The 18,237-nt window shown below is 38.0% G+C and overlaps 2 protein-coding genes across 8 annotated transcripts in view; one reads left to right on the forward strand and one right to left on the reverse strand.

Moving 5' to 3' along the window:
* The window catches only part of LOC127644083 (FRAS1-related extracellular matrix protein 2-like), a 38,523-nt gene extending 24,823 nt beyond the window's left edge, over positions 1-13,700 (forward strand). The window contains exons 10-24 of the mRNA XM_052127101.1: positions 982-1,146; positions 1,273-1,455; positions 1,620-1,750; positions 3,596-3,754; positions 3,951-4,254; positions 5,363-5,494; positions 5,611-5,942; positions 6,141-6,333; positions 6,553-6,657; positions 9,068-9,195; positions 9,372-9,506; positions 9,651-9,777; positions 10,635-10,822; positions 11,402-11,548; positions 11,645-13,700. Of these exons, the coding sequence (XP_051983061.1) occupies positions 982-1,146; positions 1,273-1,455; positions 1,620-1,750; positions 3,596-3,754; positions 3,951-4,254; positions 5,363-5,494; positions 5,611-5,942; positions 6,141-6,333; positions 6,553-6,657; positions 9,068-9,195; positions 9,372-9,506; positions 9,651-9,777; positions 10,635-10,822; positions 11,402-11,548; positions 11,645-12,163 (2,948 nt within the window). The 3' untranslated portion in view covers positions 12,164-13,700. The remainder of the gene's footprint in view (positions 1-981; positions 1,147-1,272; positions 1,456-1,619; positions 1,751-3,595; positions 3,755-3,950; positions 4,255-5,362; positions 5,495-5,610; positions 5,943-6,140; positions 6,334-6,552; positions 6,658-9,067; positions 9,196-9,371; positions 9,507-9,650; positions 9,778-10,634; positions 10,823-11,401; positions 11,549-11,644) is intronic.
* A 1,026-nt stretch (positions 13,701-14,726) lies between these two features.
* The window catches only part of LOC127644021 (GRB2-associated-binding protein 1-like), a 120,203-nt gene continuing 116,692 nt past the window's right edge, over positions 14,727-18,237 (reverse strand). For all 7 annotated transcript variants that reach the window (XM_052127015.1, XM_052127017.1, XM_052127016.1 and 4 more), the window contains one exon: positions 14,727-16,527. In XM_052127015.1, coding sequence (XP_051982975.1) covers positions 16,369-16,527 — 159 coding nt within the window. In that variant the 3' untranslated portion in view covers positions 14,727-16,368. The remainder of the gene's footprint in view (positions 16,528-18,237) is intronic.

An 18,237-nucleotide genomic window follows, 5' to 3' on the forward strand; every position in this document is an offset into this window, starting at 1 on the left:
TATATATATATATATAAATATATATATCTAAATATATATAAATATATATATATATATATATATATATATATATCTAAATATATCTAAATATATATATATATATATAATATATATATATATATCTAAATATATCTAAATATATATATATATATATATATATATATATATATATATATATATATATATATATATATATATATATAAATAAATTATTAATTTATCAAGAAAATCCATGTTAGATGTAATCTATAGTAAGATCTTTGATTTAGGGCAAAAATCATATTCATGTTGACTTATTCAGAAAACAATTTCTGTAAAAATATCAAAAAATCCTTAAAACAAGATAAATATATTTAATCTTGTTTTAGAAACAACATTGCATAAGATATTTAGGCTTTTTTCAGATATTTATTTTTAACACGTGTGTTTTTTTTCTTACTGTACTGGCATTTTTTTAATAGTCAAAACAAGTGAAAAAATTTACCAGTGGTGAAGTAATCTATGAAGAATTTAAATTACATTACTGACCTTGAGTAATCTAATGGAATATGTTACAAATTATATTTTACATAATGTATTCTGTAGTGGAATACATTTTTAAAGTAACCCTCCCAACTCTGCAAACAAACACAACCAAACCAAACCACATAGGCAACCATTATGGGAAGGGTCAATTATACTATGTAGGTAGATTTTTCCTGAATGGTTTAAATGTCATGAAAAGGTATTTGTCATGAAAGTCAGTCTTGGGGATAGTGGAGCAAGTTGTCATAAATGGTCAACGTGTGTTCAATGTATCCGTGTATATTTGCACAACAAAATCTTTTTCTTGGGAAATAATGCTAAAATAATGTATTACCGTTTTGTAGCCAATACCTTAAAGTTGCATGGCTATGCTGAAATTTAATTTAAAAACTAAACCTACCCTGAGAAATATTGACTGGAGTAAAAAGTGTGACATCTGTCTCTGTATGTTTACAGGTGAGATTGAGAAGCCATGTGAAGTGACTTTAGTTGATGACTCAGTTCATGAAGAGGACGAGGATTTCCGCTTGGTTTTGGGCACCCCCAAAAGCAAATCACCATATGGAGCTTCAGTGGGAGAACAGAAAGAGGCTTTGGTCACTGTTACCGACCATAAGGACAGTGAGTATTCTTTTTATTTATAGACCTCATTGACAAGCATCAGTATAAAACATCTGGGTTTCCCTTACTTGGACCAATACTTTGATATTAATGCATACTTTTGCTCTGTGTTGCAAATTTTCTCAGAATCCATCATCAGGTTTGCTGAGATTAAATACAGCATTAGAGAGCCACAAGTTCCTGGAGAGATTGCAGTAGTGAAGATCCCGGTCCTACGTCAGGGTGATACCTCCAAGGTCTCTGTGGTGAGAATTCACACCAAGGATGGCTCTGCAACATCAGGAGAGGACTACAATCCCCTATCTCAAGGTCAGCAGAAGTGCGAACACATGAAGGCTACAAACTACAAATCTCATTACATGCCATACCAATAGCAGAAATTATTTTAAAACATGTAACACTACTATAGAGTGTGTCATTTTGAACAGATGGATTACTCCTCTCTGTACTTCTTTGCTTGTATGTCCTTATAGATGTGGAGTTCAAAGAGGGTGAGACCGAGCATGTAGTGGAGATCCAAGTTCTGTATGATGGACAAAGAGAGATCCGTGAGGCTTTCACTGTTCACATGAAGCCTGACGAGTATATGGTGGCTGAGACACAGGTCAGATACCATAATCTCTATAAATACCCCCAGAGACGCCACATCACACAGTCACAGAGACGCACACTAAAGTGCCTCTCTTGCTAAAATAGATAAGCGGCAGCTGCCTCTGTCAACAAGGGGCAATCACAATATTCAGTCTCTTTCAGAGGAGTCTGTGTGATGCAGATGGATCTCAGTGGACACACTGACATATAAAGATAGTTATCCATTTAACATAAACTCAACAAAAAAAGCACTTTCAAGTGCTTTTAGATTCAAGTTTATGCAAAGATTCAACAACTAAGACATAAACTTAACAAGTTTCACAGACATGTGACTAACAGAAATGGAATAATGTGTCAAAATTAAAAGTAACAGTCAGTATCTGGTGTAGTCACCAGCTGCATTAAGTACTGCAGTGCATCTCTTCCTCATGGACTGCACCAGATTTGCCAGTTCTTGCTGTGAGATGTTCCTCCACTCTTCCACCAAGGCACTTGCAAGTTCCTAGACATTTCTGGGGGGGAATGGCCCTAGCCCTCACCTTCCGATCCAACAGGTCCCAGACGTGCTCAATGGGATTGAGATCTGGGCACTTCGCTGGCCATGGCAGAACACTGAAATTCCTGTCTTGCAGGAAATCACACACAGAACGAGCAGTATGGCTGGTGGCATTGTCATGCAAGAGGGTCATGTCAGGATGAGCCTGCAGGAAGGGTACCGCATGAGGGAGGAGGATGTCTTCCCTATTACGCACAGAGTTGAGATTGCCTGCAATGACAACAAGCTCAGTCTGATGATGCTGTGACACTGCCCCAGACCATGACGGACCTTCCACCTCCAAATCGATCCCGCATACAGAGTGAAGCCTCGGTGTAACGCTCATTCCTTCGACAATAAATTTGAGTCCGACCATCACCCCTGGTGAGACAAAACCACGAATCATCAGTGAAGAGCACTTTTTGAAAGTCCTGTCTGGTCCAGCGAAGGTGAGTTTGTGCCCACAGTTGAAGTTATTGCCGGTGATGTCTGGTAAGGACCTGCTTTACAACAGGCCTACAAGTCATCAGTCCAGCCTCTCTCAGCCTATTGCGGACAGTCTGAGCACCGATGGAAGGATTGTGCATTCCTGGTGTAACTCTGGCAGTTGTTGCCATCCTTTACCTGTCCCCACAGCTGTGATATTCGGATGTACTGATCCTGTGCAGACGTTGTTACATGTGGTCTGCCACTGTGAGGATGATCAGCTGTCCTTCCTGTCTCCCTGTAGCGCTGTCTTAGGGGTCACACAGTACGGACATTGCAATCTATTGCCCTGGCCACATCTGCAGTCCTCATGCCTCCATGCAGCATGCCTAAGGCACGTTCACGCAGATGAGCAGGGCATCTTTCTTTTGGTGTTTTTCAGAGTCAGTAGAAAGGTCTCTTTAGTTTTATATTGTAACTGTGACCTTAATTGCCTACCGTTGGTAAGCTGTTAGTGTCTTAACGAACATTCCACAGGTGCATGCTCATTAATTATGGTTCATTGGACAAGCAACGAAAACATTGTTTAAACCCTTTACAATAAAGATCTGTAAAGTTATTTGGATTTTAACAAAATCTTCTTTGAAAAACAGTGTCCTGAAAAAGGGACGTTTCTTTTTTTTCTGAGTTTATATACAGCTATCTTTTAAATTTGTTTGTATGGAACTCTAATATTTAGACAAGTAGTATAATGAAATTAAAGGCACTGATAAGCAATATCAAAATTTTGTTTTAAATGTCTTGAGTGTTAACTTCAACAGCCTCTTACGTTATCGTAGGATTGCCTAAAATGATTGATGGTCTAAATGGTTTCTTTTCCTCTCCTACTTTCTTCAGATTAGCAAGGCTATTGTGTACATCGAAGAGATGAATAGTGTGGCTGATGTTACCTTCCCAGCTGTGCCTCAGGTGGTGTCGTTGATGTTGTATGATGATACGATTCGGGCTAAGGACAATCCCCACCCTCCAACTGGCTATCCTGTAGTTTGTGTGACAGTAAGTGACACCAACTATGCAGCCCAATTAATGAATCTTTTCATTTGATCTCAGAACATACAGTTAAAGACAACCAGTAGTCTCAACAGTGTCTCCTGTCAATTAATTAAATGTTTTTAGATTGCTTTTTTAGTCCCTCATTCTTCCAAAGCACACCAACATTTCTGATTGCCTCCTTGTGTCTATGTTCCATCAGGCCTGCAATCCCAAGTACTTCGACTTTGACAAGACTGGTTCCATTTGCTCAGTGGAGAACATCAATGATACAATGACTCAGTACCGCTGGTTGGTTAGCGCCCCCAGTGGGTCGGATGGAGTTACCAGCCCCATGCGTGAAGTGGATACCAACACCTTCTTCACAAACACAAAGTCTATCACATTAGATTCCATCTATTTTCAGGCTGGCTCCAGAGTGCAATGTGCTGCCCGAGCCTTCAACGCCAATGGAGATGCTGGGCTGGAGCTCAGCTCGCCCATTGTGGTCATCAGCAGAGAGGAGGGTGAGGCTGATGTCACCACCACAGTTTGGCTTATACAATAGAATAATTAATACAAAAGTACAACTTTTTCGGTAGTGTCTAGGAAAATCATTTAAAACGGCATTTGTTCTGATTTTTGTTTTATTAAATTACAGTTAAAGAGATGAAAATTAAAAATGTTAAAATTCTCTCATCATTTACTCACCCTCATGCCATCCCAGAGGTGTAGGACTTTATTTCTTCTGCTGAATACAATCAAAGATTTTTAGAAGAATATCTCAGCTCTGTTGGTCCATTCAATGCAAGTGAATGGTGACCAAAAATTTTAAGATTAAAAAAGCACATTAAGGCAGTATAAACTCCAGTGGTTAAATCCATGTCTTCTGAATCGATATTAGATTAGATTAGATTAGATTCAACTTCATTGTCATTGTGCAGAGTACAAGTACAAAGACAACGAAATGCAGTTTGCATCCAACCAGAAGTGCAAAAAAGCAGAAAAGTGCAATGTGATAATCAAGTATAGACAGGTGGTACATAGGGCAGGTACAGAAATATATTGCAGTGTTATAAGATGTGTTATGTTAGGTGTGGTGAGAAAAATATTAATATTTAAGTCCTTTTTTGCTATAAATTCTTCTCCCTGCTAAGTTGGTGGCCATATGCACAAATAATGTGAATCCGCAAAAACCAAATATGAATGTGAAAGTGGAGATTTATAGTAAAAAAAGGACTTAAATATTGATCTGTTTCATATATATTGCTTCAGAAGGCATGGATTAAACCACTGGAGTCATATGGATCACTTCTATGCTGCCTTTTATATGCTTTTTGTACCTTCAAAGTTCTAGCCACCATTCACTTGCATTGTATGAACCTACAGAGCTGAAATATTCTTTTTGAAAAACTTTGTTTGTGTTAAGCAGAATAAAGAAAGTCATACACATCTGGGATGGCATGAAGGTGAGTAAATGAGAGCATTTTCATTTTTAGTGTCTGTTTAAGATAAAAATAAGAAACTTTCAGAAACCCCATACAGGTCTTCCATTAGGTAACACAAGTCACAACTTACATAGAACAAAGACTAATGTTTGCGAATTTGATTACACTTTCTGTCTACTACGTGCAGGTCTTTGTCAACCTCGTATACCTGGTACAGTGGGTGCTGAACCATTCTCAGCTAAAATTCGTTACACTGGCCCGGATGACCCCGACTATCCTAATTTGATCAAACTCACGGTCACTATGCCCCACATGGATGGTGAGTGACCACTTCCATAACAATCAAGGCAACATTAATTAAGTAAATGTCAAAAATAGCCAGCAATGAATTTTGAGTAATGAGCCCTAAATCAGATTAATATTTTTTTCCCCCAGGCATGCTGCCTGTTATCTCCACACGTCCCCTCTCTAACTTTGAACTGACTCTGAGTCCGGATGGCACACGAGTAGGGAACCACCGCTGCTCTAACCTCCTGGATTTTAATGAAATTCAAACAGCACATGGATTCATCACTGATGTCACAAAGAACCCAGAAATTATTGGTGAGACTTCACCGTACCAGTACAATATGGCCATGCGTAGTGCCAATTCACTTAGATTTTACCGCAACCTCAACCTGGAGGCATGTCTGTGGGAGTTCAGTAGCTACTATGACATGTCAGAACTGCTGAATGACTGTGGGGGATCTATCGGCACAGATGGACAGGTAAGGAGCTGATGAATTACAGTTTGTTTGAAATTAAGTGATATTATTAAGAAAAGATTCTTAATAAACATCTTAATATAAAGATTAAATATCTTAATCCTTTGAAAAGTTTTATGAGGGAATTTAAAAACAAATGCATCTTTAACTCCATAAAACACCACTTCCTTACCATTCTTGTTTTTTCACCTGTGTCTGTAGGTGCTGAATCTTGTTCAGTCCTATGTGACCCTGCGTGTCCCTCTGTTTGTGTCTTACGTCTTCCACTCTCCTGTTGCTGTTGGCGGCTGGCAACATTTTGACCTGCGGTCTGAGCTACGGCTTACCTTTGTGTATGACACTGCCATTTTATGGCAAGATGGTATTGGAAGCCCACCGGAAGCGGAGCTGCAAGGTAGTATAAAAATAAATCTGCAAGTTTTAGAAACCCTGCTGTAATAACTAGTACAGAAATGTACTTGTGGATTCAAGTACTTTATACATACAGATTAGTGTACAGATATCTCTACCACAACTTTTATAACATTTCCTATCAGCATAAACCTGCAACTGTAAGCTCAAACTGCTGGGATATCTCTGATGTTGTTGTTAATTTTGCACTCATCTTTTATAGGTGCCATGTATCCCACCAGCATGAGGATCAATGAAGAAGGCCGTCTTGTTGTCAACTTCAAGACAGAGGCTCGATTCAGGGGACAGTTTGTTATGTCTCACCCAGGTAACCCTTTAAAAAAAGAAAAAGCCATCTAGTGGTGAAATTCTCTGTCAAATGATATTTCTCCATGCTCGATGTCATGAGTGTCAGACTTCCCACTCAGTACATTGTGGTTATGGGTACATCCCTTTATTTGTTTGATTTGGTGCTGCTGTGTGATATGTGCATGGTAGCTGATAATAGGCATGTAATGACAGAAATTATATTATACACATTATATATATATATATATATATATATATATATATATATATTATAATATAATACAATATGATGCAGTAACCTCAAGATACAATTATATATACATTAAAACCACCTGCCTAATATTGTGTAGGTCCCCCTCGTGCCGAAAAAAGAGCACCAACCTTTTTCTGAGATGATATTCTTCTCACCACAATTGTACAGGGTACAGTAGACTTTGTCAGTTCTAACCAGTCTGGCCATTCTCTGTTGACCTCTCTCATTAATAAGGCGTTTCCGTCCACAGAACTGCCGCTCACTGGATGTTTTTTGTTTTTGGCACCATTCAGAGTAAATTCTAGAGAGTGTTGTGCATGAAAATCCCAGGAGATCAGTACTTACAGAAATACTCAAACCAGCCCATCTTCTTCTACTTTCTGCTTCTTATATCAACAACAGAAAACAGCACAGTTAGAATAGCAAAATATTTATGAGAGCATTTTTAGAACTTTATTGACCTAATTTTAATGCTTTATATAACACTTGAATGTATAGAGTTTACAAAGAGAAATTAAACTAGACATGGATTAAAGAGAAAATGTTTAATTACAGTTAATGTCTTCAAAGGTTACATCTAATTTGAAAGTATTTACATGTGATATATGAAACATACAGATGAAACCAGTATGCATACTACCCGAGTGAAGAAGACAGAACGAGTGGGAAAGGGTAGATAGAGATGCCATTGAAAGCTGGAGTCTGGCCTGATGGCCGGTAACCCAGCTGCCCAAAAGCAGAGCTCAGAGAGAAGAGTGAGCCAGAGAAAAAGAGGAAGAGCATAAGTTAAAAACCTTTTTTGATCCTTTCCTTGACCATGTGACCAGATCCAGATCGGATACATTTTAATTGACCAATTAGCCCAGACAGGTTCGAGCTGACAGAAAGGCTACAGTAACTCAGATAACCACTCTGTACAATTATAGTGAGGAGAACAGCATCTCAGAATGCACAACACGTGAAACCTTGAGGCGGATAGGCTACAACAGCACCTTATTAGAACTATAGTGTTTCTAATAAAGTGCTCAGTGGGTGTATACTCCTTTTGAACATTTTCAACCATACAAAATTAACTTAATTGAACATTTTCCCCTGTGTTTCTGCTTTAAAGCAACTGTTTCTTGCTTTATCGGGAGATTAAAACAACTGTTTAAAGCAATATTTCCAGCCAAGAGTTGAATTAGTATTATATCCTCCTTGGTTAGGTGCATTGATTGGGGAAGCATTTACTGGTAACCAAATGTATATCACAAGATAAATGCCAGTCGTGAGTTTGAATTTCTTGGCCCTCATTTGATTTGAATGCAATGTTAATAATATAAAAATCACAAATAAAAATGAAATAAAAAAGATGAACGTCATGGTTAACTGCATTATGTTAAAAATACAGAAGGAAGTTTAATAATTGAACAATGAAAATAATAACATTTCAAATAAATGTTTATGTAAAAGCTCCTAATTTTTTGTCATAAACCAGGATACTCAGATACTGTTGTACATTAAAACGGAAAATGACACGCATATTAAAGAGCTGTGATAAGAAACTGTTGTAAAATGACTATTGTTTACTGTCAAGTTAGTTTAATTGATTTATGAAAACTGGGAATTGTCCCGGTCCTGTCCCGGTCCTATCCCTGTTGCTCTTGCCAGTGCCAGGATGTACAAGGTTGAGTTTCCAACCGAATTCTAACCACTGAAATTTAAGAGGCGGATTTGCAAAGTGAAATATAATGGACCGAATACTACCTAATAATAAAGGTGAAATATAAATAAATAAATAAATAAATAAATAAAAACCTGAATATTTTGTAACAGAATTTTGGAAGGTGAAAATGTATTATTGAACTTGTAAAGATAAAAATTTGTGCAAATGTTTTGTAACTGAAAAATTCACAGCTTAAATATACAACCACATGATATTGCATACCCAAGAAATACAAGCACTATTAATCAAATATTTATTTTTCAATTAGCGCTTTATTAATTTTTTTGTCCAGACGTTTGTCATTGAAATACTTCCAAAGAAGTGTTGTTAAATTCTAAAAGATATGAATCTAATAATAAGGAATAATTTGTGTGAGTTTTTATTTTTTACTAGAAATTGATAAATTGTTTTACTAGTATTAAGTTTTAAACAGTAATAAATGACTAGGTTTTTATGTGTTTTGACTTTCAGGAACCACTTTATCCTCTATTATAATCTCAGCTGACCACTCTGACCTCACGTTCACTCTTTCCCTGGTCAGAACCGAACCAACTTACAACCAGCCCATGCAACAATGGAGTTTCATTTCTGACTTCGCTGTAAGTTGTATTTCTACCTTGTTTTTTTTTTTGTTTTTTTCTCATTCAGAAATTGTCAGTCATAATGGTAATATATAAAAATGTATACAAAATAATGTTTTATAATTAGATTAGATTTTATGAATATAAAAAACAAGAAGATAAACCAAGTGTGTGTGTTTTTGTGTGGGCATTAGGTGAGGGACTACTCTGGCACCTACACTGTAAAGCTGATTCCATGCAGTGCTTCACCTAATGGAGAATTCACCATTCCCCCGGTTTGTCATCCGAGAGAACCCCTCACCTTTGACATGGACATTCGCTTTCAGCAGGTTTGTTACAGGCCCCTCATCGGCCGTTTCATGGGAAACTGCAGATTACATTTTTATTACTGATTCAAGTAGCAAAATGTACTTCTAAAATGATATCATAGATAGCATTACAATGTAATCATCTGAAATTGTGCTGTTTCTCAGGTGAGTGACCCTGTAGCAGCAGAGTTTAGTTTGAACACTCAGATGGTCCTGCTGTCAAAGAAGGAGCTATGGCTTTCTGATGGCTCCATGGGCTTTGGAGAGGGCACTGACACCGCATTTGTTGAGGGTAATAATACTAGACATTCATGTCCAAATAATATTAATAGATAGAAATGATATATTATACTAATGTTATTCAATACTCATATATGAGCACTAAATACTACAATTCATTTATTTTCACCAAAATAATTTTATATGCTATATGCATTTTGGGTCACTAATAATTCATGAAGATTACTAGATTGTAGGGATGGGCACGAGTACTGGAGTATTTGGAAGTGACAGCAATGACTGATCATGAAATTTATCGATAATGATCATGCATGATGTGACTTTTCACTAAATTCCGAAGTCAGTGACAACTATACACAAATGTGTCAAAGGGAGGCCTTATTTTTAATATTGAGATTGATTATGTCATGATTTTCGTTGGTACCTTGCGGTCTGAATCATCACAGCAACACGCTCCAACACAGTGCACCTTGACTTTCAGTCCGGGGCAGAGACAGTGTTCAACACTCTGGCGTATTAAAAACACGATGGTCATGGCGACTCTGGTCAAAACAACCGTGGTTTGCAAATACATGTGTATATTTTGTGCCCACATATTTGTGGGCCTCAGTCAGGCTTTACGACTGTGTTAGGCCTGCCATTGTCTTGTATCTCACTACATGAGGCCCAACACATGATTCAGCCAGACACGGCTAAAACAGTGGTGCTCACTAATTAAGATAATGATGGTAACCTTAAGGAAGAGCAGAGGGATAAGCTTTCGGAGCATTGAGTTGAGTTTTTACATAATCGATGAGTAATTAAGAAATCACATTACTTGAGTACTCGAGAAGACAAAATTACCAAAATGCCTATCCCTACCAGACTGAGCCGGTAACTGAAAGCTGATCCCTATTGGTTCCACTCTAGGTTCTAAAATCTATGGGCGTGTGATGGTGGACCCAGTGCAGAACCTGGGGGACTCTTTCTCTTGCAGTATAGAGAAGGTGTTCCTCTGTACAGGTACTGATGGCTATGTACCAAAGTACAATCCGACCAATAAAGAGTATGGATGTCTGGCAGATGCTTCATCGCTGCTTTACAGGGTCAAGATCTTGGTATGTGATTTGTTTTAACCTCATGTTTGACAACAAAGTTAGAATACATTTTTTAAAAGTATTATAAGAAATCTAACAAGTTAGTTGGTAGGGTCATAAGAGGACTAGATCTGATTATGCTGCTGCTGCTGCTGTACAGCAAGAACGAAGAATTAACAATACACAGACGTGCTGTGTCAAACATATAGGACTTGATTCTGCACAATCAGACATACATAACACATGCTGTAACAAGCATGTATGGCATGGTGCTGCACAAATAGACAAACATACAATCCCCCATGAAGCAGACTTATAAAAGTGGTGCTGGGGAGGACGAGGGTTTTAGTGAGAAGACTCTCGTAGTGTGCTGAAATGAAACCAGTTTAACTGCAAACACAGCAATTTGCATGCTGGACAAAGAGGATGTATACTAATTGATTGGTTTACAGATTACTTGTCAAAGGACCAATCAACATGCACCATGTAAGCCAAGTGGTTTACAAATTACATGTCCAAAGGACCTAAAACCTTGCACCATGTAGAGTATCATAACTAAACGTACTCATTTACATACACACGTCATTCTTTCAACTTTAGGACAAAGCCCAGCCAGAAACCCAGACCACCTCCTTTGGAAATGTACAGTTTGATGCCACCCTGGCTTTGGACACACCTGGAGCCCTGCCTTTAGTCCGACAACCTGGATCAGACGGCTTCACCCTGTCATCATCTCCTCTTTTTCAGGTCAGAGATTCACCAGTCTTTTAAAATCATTGTGAAGCCCATAGTGAAACATGGTTTTCCAGAATCATCAAACTTGTTATCCCTCTTATTCTTTAGGTTACTGCTGGCCGTGAATGGTTCATCCACACCATCTACACAGTCCGTTCTAGAGAGAATGCCAATCGTGGTAAAAGAAGCCTCGAGTACCACCATGCCTTGTCCTCCGCCCTATCAGACCCCAGCACACGTAGTCGACGTGCAGTGCCTGACTCAGAGGCTTTGGACATTAGTGCCGAGAACAACCGAGGCACCAACATCCAGCATATTGCCTTGGACCGCTCTAACCGACTCCAGGTGAGCCAGCCATGGGGCCATGAAACCTACCAGGAGCACCCTCTGGTGGAGGGGAGCCTGGTTAAGGGGCCTAGTTCACTTTACCCTCTTCCTGCTGGCATGTCCACATTGCTGTGGGTGGCTGGGCTTATCCTGCTGGTATGTCTGGTGGTCGTGATGGTGGTTCTCTTACTGCGGCGCAAGAAGAAAGAGAAGTATCCACCTTATTCCGCTTCCTCATGCACAGCATACAGCAAGGAGGCCACGGGAATGAGGCACAACAGGGACAGCTCTGAAGTTTAAACAGCCCCTCTTTCTGAAAACCTCCCCTGTTCGTTAAGAGATTCATGCCTAAACTAACTTTCACCATGGTGCTTTCCTCCCAAGAAGCAAAGCAGCTGAGGTTGTGACAGATTGATTCAATGAAAGACAACAATGCTGGGATTTGGAGCCTTAGTTAAAATGACACCATCCAATGTGTGGCTCTCATGTAGGGTTCCACAGATTCTGCAACGTTACAAATGGCATCTTAATTGTGAACTGCTAGATTGTTCATCCAATCAGAAATAAAGACATCTTGCCTCAAAGACAAGTAGAAGCTCTCATATAACCTGGCCAAACCAAGGGAGGTTGCTTGTTGCATATTCCCAAAGATTAAGTTTGAGCTTTGCAGTACTGATGTTACAGCATGCTCCCATTGGCTCCCACAGTAAACATGTGCTCAGACAGAGTAAATCTGTGCTTTGCTGTTACCTCTTGCTAAGCTTGTGTCAAGATCAGATTATATTAAAATGTAACATTAGCATAACTTGTCTGCATTATACATAAATCAACCCAACAAATGTATCAAATGTTTAAGTAAAAACTTAATGTTACATAGTACGAATGGCACGAATGACCCAAATTGGCCATCAGAAGCCTAAACCAGAAGTCTTAGGCAAATAGATCTGGGTCAGGATTACTGAGTATAGTTTTTGTTTGTCTGTTTTATTTTCATTCAATGCGTAATCTTCTTTATCTGAGTGTGTGCAAGCGTTTCAGTAAACAAATGGATGCAGGAACTTGCTTCTTCAAACATTTATGTAATAAATGTATCTATTTTTATATGTTCCATGACATGAACTGTTGTGTTTAAGAGCAAAGACCAGTGTTCCCAGATGACTGATGTGTTGTTATGCAAAGTGAGTTAAATGATGTTTAATATAATTAATTCATAACTATTCAGAATGTACTTATTTTTATAACATTTTCAGGACGTTAAAATGTGGTTCTGAATCACATATAATTGTGTGTACACAGCTGCCTACTCTACTGTCAACAAAAGGTATCAGTACACCCTGATAAAACTTGAAAAGTTGTGAACCACACATATCAAGCATTGTTACATAGTAAATGTTTCTTTCATGTTAAATACTTCAGTACAGATTTACAAAATTAAGCAAAGAATGTTGAATGTGCTAATTATATTTTGACTAACGTGGTTTAATTTTTTGGCTTTTTACCTGGCAATACCTTTTTCAGTTTATTGTTTAATGTCAGCCATTGTTTATTGTACAACTGTTAGTTCCGGTCTTCTAATTTGATTGGACAATTGGTGTTTCAAGTGTGCTGATTTTTAGTTTAACAGCATTGGGACACTTCATTGTGTCAATCAGGTTGACCGAGTTCACAGCGTTCCACACAGGCTGCCAGACTGCGCAATGCTCTGCTTTGGATACTTTTGGAACCATTTTCATTACAAGAACAAACATTTAAAAAAATAACTGTCTATCATGTGTCAAAAATGCAAGTTTACTGATATTAACTTCTTGTTTATACTGTTTTATAAAAGCAATAATCACCCTCATCAACTCTTGCTTGTGTGATATTGCTAAAACATTTTACAATTGAATTGCCAGATACAAACCAACATCTTCCAAACACAGTCAGAAAACCAATCATAAAACATTCTCTTGAACATAAAATACACAAGAGATCCTACAGCCAAGAGACTTGAAATAATATAGTTGTTTTTTTATGAAAACAATCTGTTACTAGTTTATTATAAAGTGCTTCTGAGGTGTTAAAAAGATAAAATGCATACATCTATAACCGGTGATGAAATTTTAGTTGATTTTCTGCTACTCTAATCTTTCTGTGACATGATTATTTGCTCCATCTAGTGTGCTTCACATGCAACATGTTCCAAACTGCATTGAGAAAGAAGCTGATTCCAATCGAGGCTCACCTAAAGGGACAAAGATTTTTAAAGGGCTGTTTACAAATACAGCGACATCAAGGTCAATCATTTTCAATGAAAGCTGTCAAAATGAGTGGCCAAGATCGATGGTGTTGTGACCAAGTTGAGCAAAATTTTGCTTTATGCAACTGAGCAGTTATATGCAGCAAATCCCAATGGGAGTACAGACAGTGATTCGCCACCTGGTTGTATACTGCACTTAAGTAGTAACGCCTACTAGCGACAAACAGACTTGGTGACCTCTAGCAACCTAATCTTTGTATGTGTGAACACCCTTTGATAGGATAACTGAACACTACCAAAATGAAAACAGCTGAGCTTCCAATCATCAGAACTGAAATAAAGCGAAGCCTTTGTCAAGAAAAGCTCACAGCAATGTTGTGAGCTTCAATAATCTTATATGCCAGAGCTTCCATTGAGAAACAGTTTAGTAGGGTGAAGATTAGACTCCCCTGACTATCTTCAGCATTGGTTTATTTTAAAGATATCAAAAGGAAGTCATGAGCGGGCACCATTTGTGTTGCAATATTAACCATTAACTTCTTACTCTTGTAATAACAAACTTCAGCTCTGAAAAACTCTACAAAGATATCACAATTAAGAAAAACAAAAAACAATAAATGTATTTTCTTTTTTTTTTATCGTTTATTTTAAAATGTACATTTATTTTGGATTCATTAAAAAAAGATATAAAGCATCAGGGTCTGGGGACTCATAAAAGAAAAAAAATGGAGTAGCAGGGAAACAATAGAGGCACAGCTTTGAATCAAGAGGACATGCTTGAAAAGTCTGTATTGATATATACAGCTAAAGCCACCAAAGGTGTCGTGACACATTAACTGTGTCTTCTTGGTTTAAGAATGGTAGTTAGTAGAGCTATTTATTTATTTTTTATTTATTTTTTTACACACAGAGTAATCTGATGTATTCTGACATGAGCTAAAAATTACTGAACAGATCATATTTACAACATTCAAAAAGAGTTGCAATGGTAAGGCAATTAGTCTCAAAGGGCTGTGGAACTCCATCTGCAATAAATTATCAAAGTGGCAATAAGATGTACTGATGCACCAGTCACACAGAGAATTCAGAATAAAAATAAAATTCCCTAAACTACTTTACCGGCTATTCCCCCCTCTGTGAAGGCATCTTATAAAGCCTATAAAATCTTGCATCGTAAGCGTTTTCAAAAGGTTTCTATGAGAACATGTGAACTGCAACACTAAAGATATTATCCATAGCTGCAAAATAAAATAAAGGAATTTGAGTTAAACCTTTCAGTGAGTACCTTTTGTAAGTGGATACCTTGCATTGAAGAAACAAAAAAAACAACAACAAAAAACAAGAGAACTTATCTTCTCTTTTAAATCTAATCACAGTTCCTGATTCCAACATTAACATTTCATAGTTTCTGATACCTTCTTAGACAGTGTAGACTTCTATCCTGCAGAATCCACACCTTAGCCTTAACATACAAGATATCAGATACAAATAAAGGACACTTTTTCATGTACATAACACTTTATACAGTCTGTCTGCTGTCTTAAATGCAAATAAAATTTAAAACAAACACATTCATCTTAGTAGAAGCGCAACGAAGCCTTCTTAAAAAGCAGCAATCCTGCACGAGACGCTGCGCAATGTTCCAACGCCCATCAAATGCGTTTACATGAAAAAACAAAACAAAAAAAAACAGCGCAGACGAATGTATAAACGTGTTTTGTGTGAACGGCCCCTAAGGCTCTTAAAAACTATTCACCATGGCAGTTTTGTTAACATCTTAAATAAAAATAACCTTGAGGATCAGTCAAACAGCCAAATACAGACCTGACGCACCCCAAGTTCATGGAATATTGTGCTTAAACACCACAATGGAGGGAAAAGACATCCAAAGTCTGAGTGTGTGTGGGGGGGAGGGGAAAGTGTGTATTCGTATTGTATGACTAATGCTGCTCTGTAAGCATAGTTTTCATTTTCAAGGCTCGGCAATCCTTCAACTACTGTGCAGAGTACAGTCCATCCTACTGTCAGCTTATACATGAGGTTACCTCAGATCAGCTCTCCCCTGCATGGGTGCTGTCATCTAGCAGGAAGCATTGTAAACAAGCTGATCTGGGAGCTGTAACCTAGGCGCTGCCACACAGCTGTATCTAAAATCAAACCTGGAGGCACAAAAGAGGAGGCTGGAGGTTCCGACTGTGTGCAGTGTCCTCTACTCCTCAGCCTACCGAGAGTCCTGATCAAGCAGAGAGGACGAAAGAGATGGGTGTCATTTGGCCCCTTTGGTTGTGGTGTCTGTCTCTGTCGACTGCCGTCCATCACTCCAGGCCTCACGTGTGCTCTTCAGAGCTTGCGTTCGATGCTGATCCACCACCACATAGTCAACTCGCTCATCTGACGTTGAAACACCAGTCCCATTACTCTTCTTCTGCAAGGTGGAGAAATTGGAGACAGCAGTTAAAAGAGAGAAAAATATTACAAGTCTCACTCTCGGTGTCTCATAATAGGGCTGCAACTAACAACTCATTTATTTGGATAATTGACTAATCATCAAGTAAATCATTGTATAATTATCTCATGTTACGTCCCACATGATCAAACAGCTATTCGACAACAAAAATTGGTTTCAGCCCTATCTTGTAGACTTTTGTTTTTGTACCTTCTTTGTTACACGGAGTTCTGAGTACAATAATTTTACAGTAAGTTAAAGGCAAGATCAAATCAGCCAAAATGTTTAACATTGTGCAACCCCTCATCATTCTGTGCATACATTGTGTTTTGGCTTTACAATATCCAACTCATAATTTTGATTAATTTAAACCGACTGATCTCAGTACAGACGATTCTGGGGTGTCAGTAAAGGGTAAAACTTTAGACGCACAGAGTGATGTGACAAAACAACATGGCACCAACCACAGCGGAGTTTGTCTTTTGGAGAAGCGCCGACAAAACTACATCTGGTAAAAATTTTATTACATTGAAAACGGTTTGAGTTTCATCCGAACAGAAGTTTGAGCGATTTATCATGAAACAGCACACTATTAAACACAATGGCCACTATAGTGGACAATAGTGCTAGTTTTTCATTAGAAATTCTGTCTTTACAGTGCAATTTCACATTGAGAAAAAAAAAATTCTTTCAGAGGCTTTATATGGCATTAGGATGGAAATAAGGTACATTTTCAACTGATCTGAGACCAGTGCAGACAGACAGCACACTTGAATTAAGTACTTTGAATCAGAATTAGTTATCCTAATTTCTTATCAGTTAAATGCTTCAACATTGGCTATCACTTGTTTGTTTGACAGTGCAAAGAGAGAACATTGAGATTTTGATGCCAAAGTAGAAAAAAAACCCATTGCAACATAAAAGTAAAATCAAATAACTTTTATTTGTATAGTTTTTTATTTGTGCCTTTCGCAATACACATTGTTCCAAGGCAGCTTTACAGAAAATAAGCAGTAATGCCTGTAAAGTCTCAAAAGCATGATTAACCAACACTCCTGGAAACATAATAAAACAATTTGATTAAAAACAAATCTGACTTTCTATTAACCTTGTTCCTGAATGCGGAAGAATTACACGATTCTGCTGTCAATATCCGTACTCCAGTGTTTTCACCCTTATCAGCACATATTCTTGGCAGGTAAAGTATTACATTTGCAGCAATGGAAAAGAAAAAGCAAACAAACAAACAAACATTCGAGATCGCCTCACCTGAGTATGTAGATGATATGAAGCGATGGTCTGAGGTTAGTTACTTTGATATCATTAACTATATTGAGTTGGGAGATATGCAGAACTTTCTTTGGAGTCCTGAGCACATAAATTCCATGTGGGATACTCATAAGCAGAGCAATAGTAAGGCAGAGGGATAGGGATAGTAACTGGATGTCAGAAATAATGTTCTAATATCTCAAGAAAATCGGACCAGGAATTTAAACAGCTGCCACTCACTAGTCTCTAGAGAGATGGCACAATATGATAGAATAAACAATGAACATCCACTGACAGTCTGTTCTTTGGGCAAATACACCTTTGGTAATTATGTGGCTTTTCTCATTAACATTCAATCAAGCTGGGAGAAATACATGTTTCATTCCTGCTAGCTAACAGAAAACAGAAGGCTAGAGTAGA

Source organism: Xyrauchen texanus, chromosome 5, assembly GCF_025860055.1.
Source record: "Xyrauchen texanus isolate HMW12.3.18 chromosome 5, RBS_HiC_50CHRs, whole genome shotgun sequence".
NCBI classification, from domain to species: domain Eukaryota; kingdom Metazoa; phylum Chordata; class Actinopteri; order Cypriniformes; family Catostomidae; genus Xyrauchen; species Xyrauchen texanus.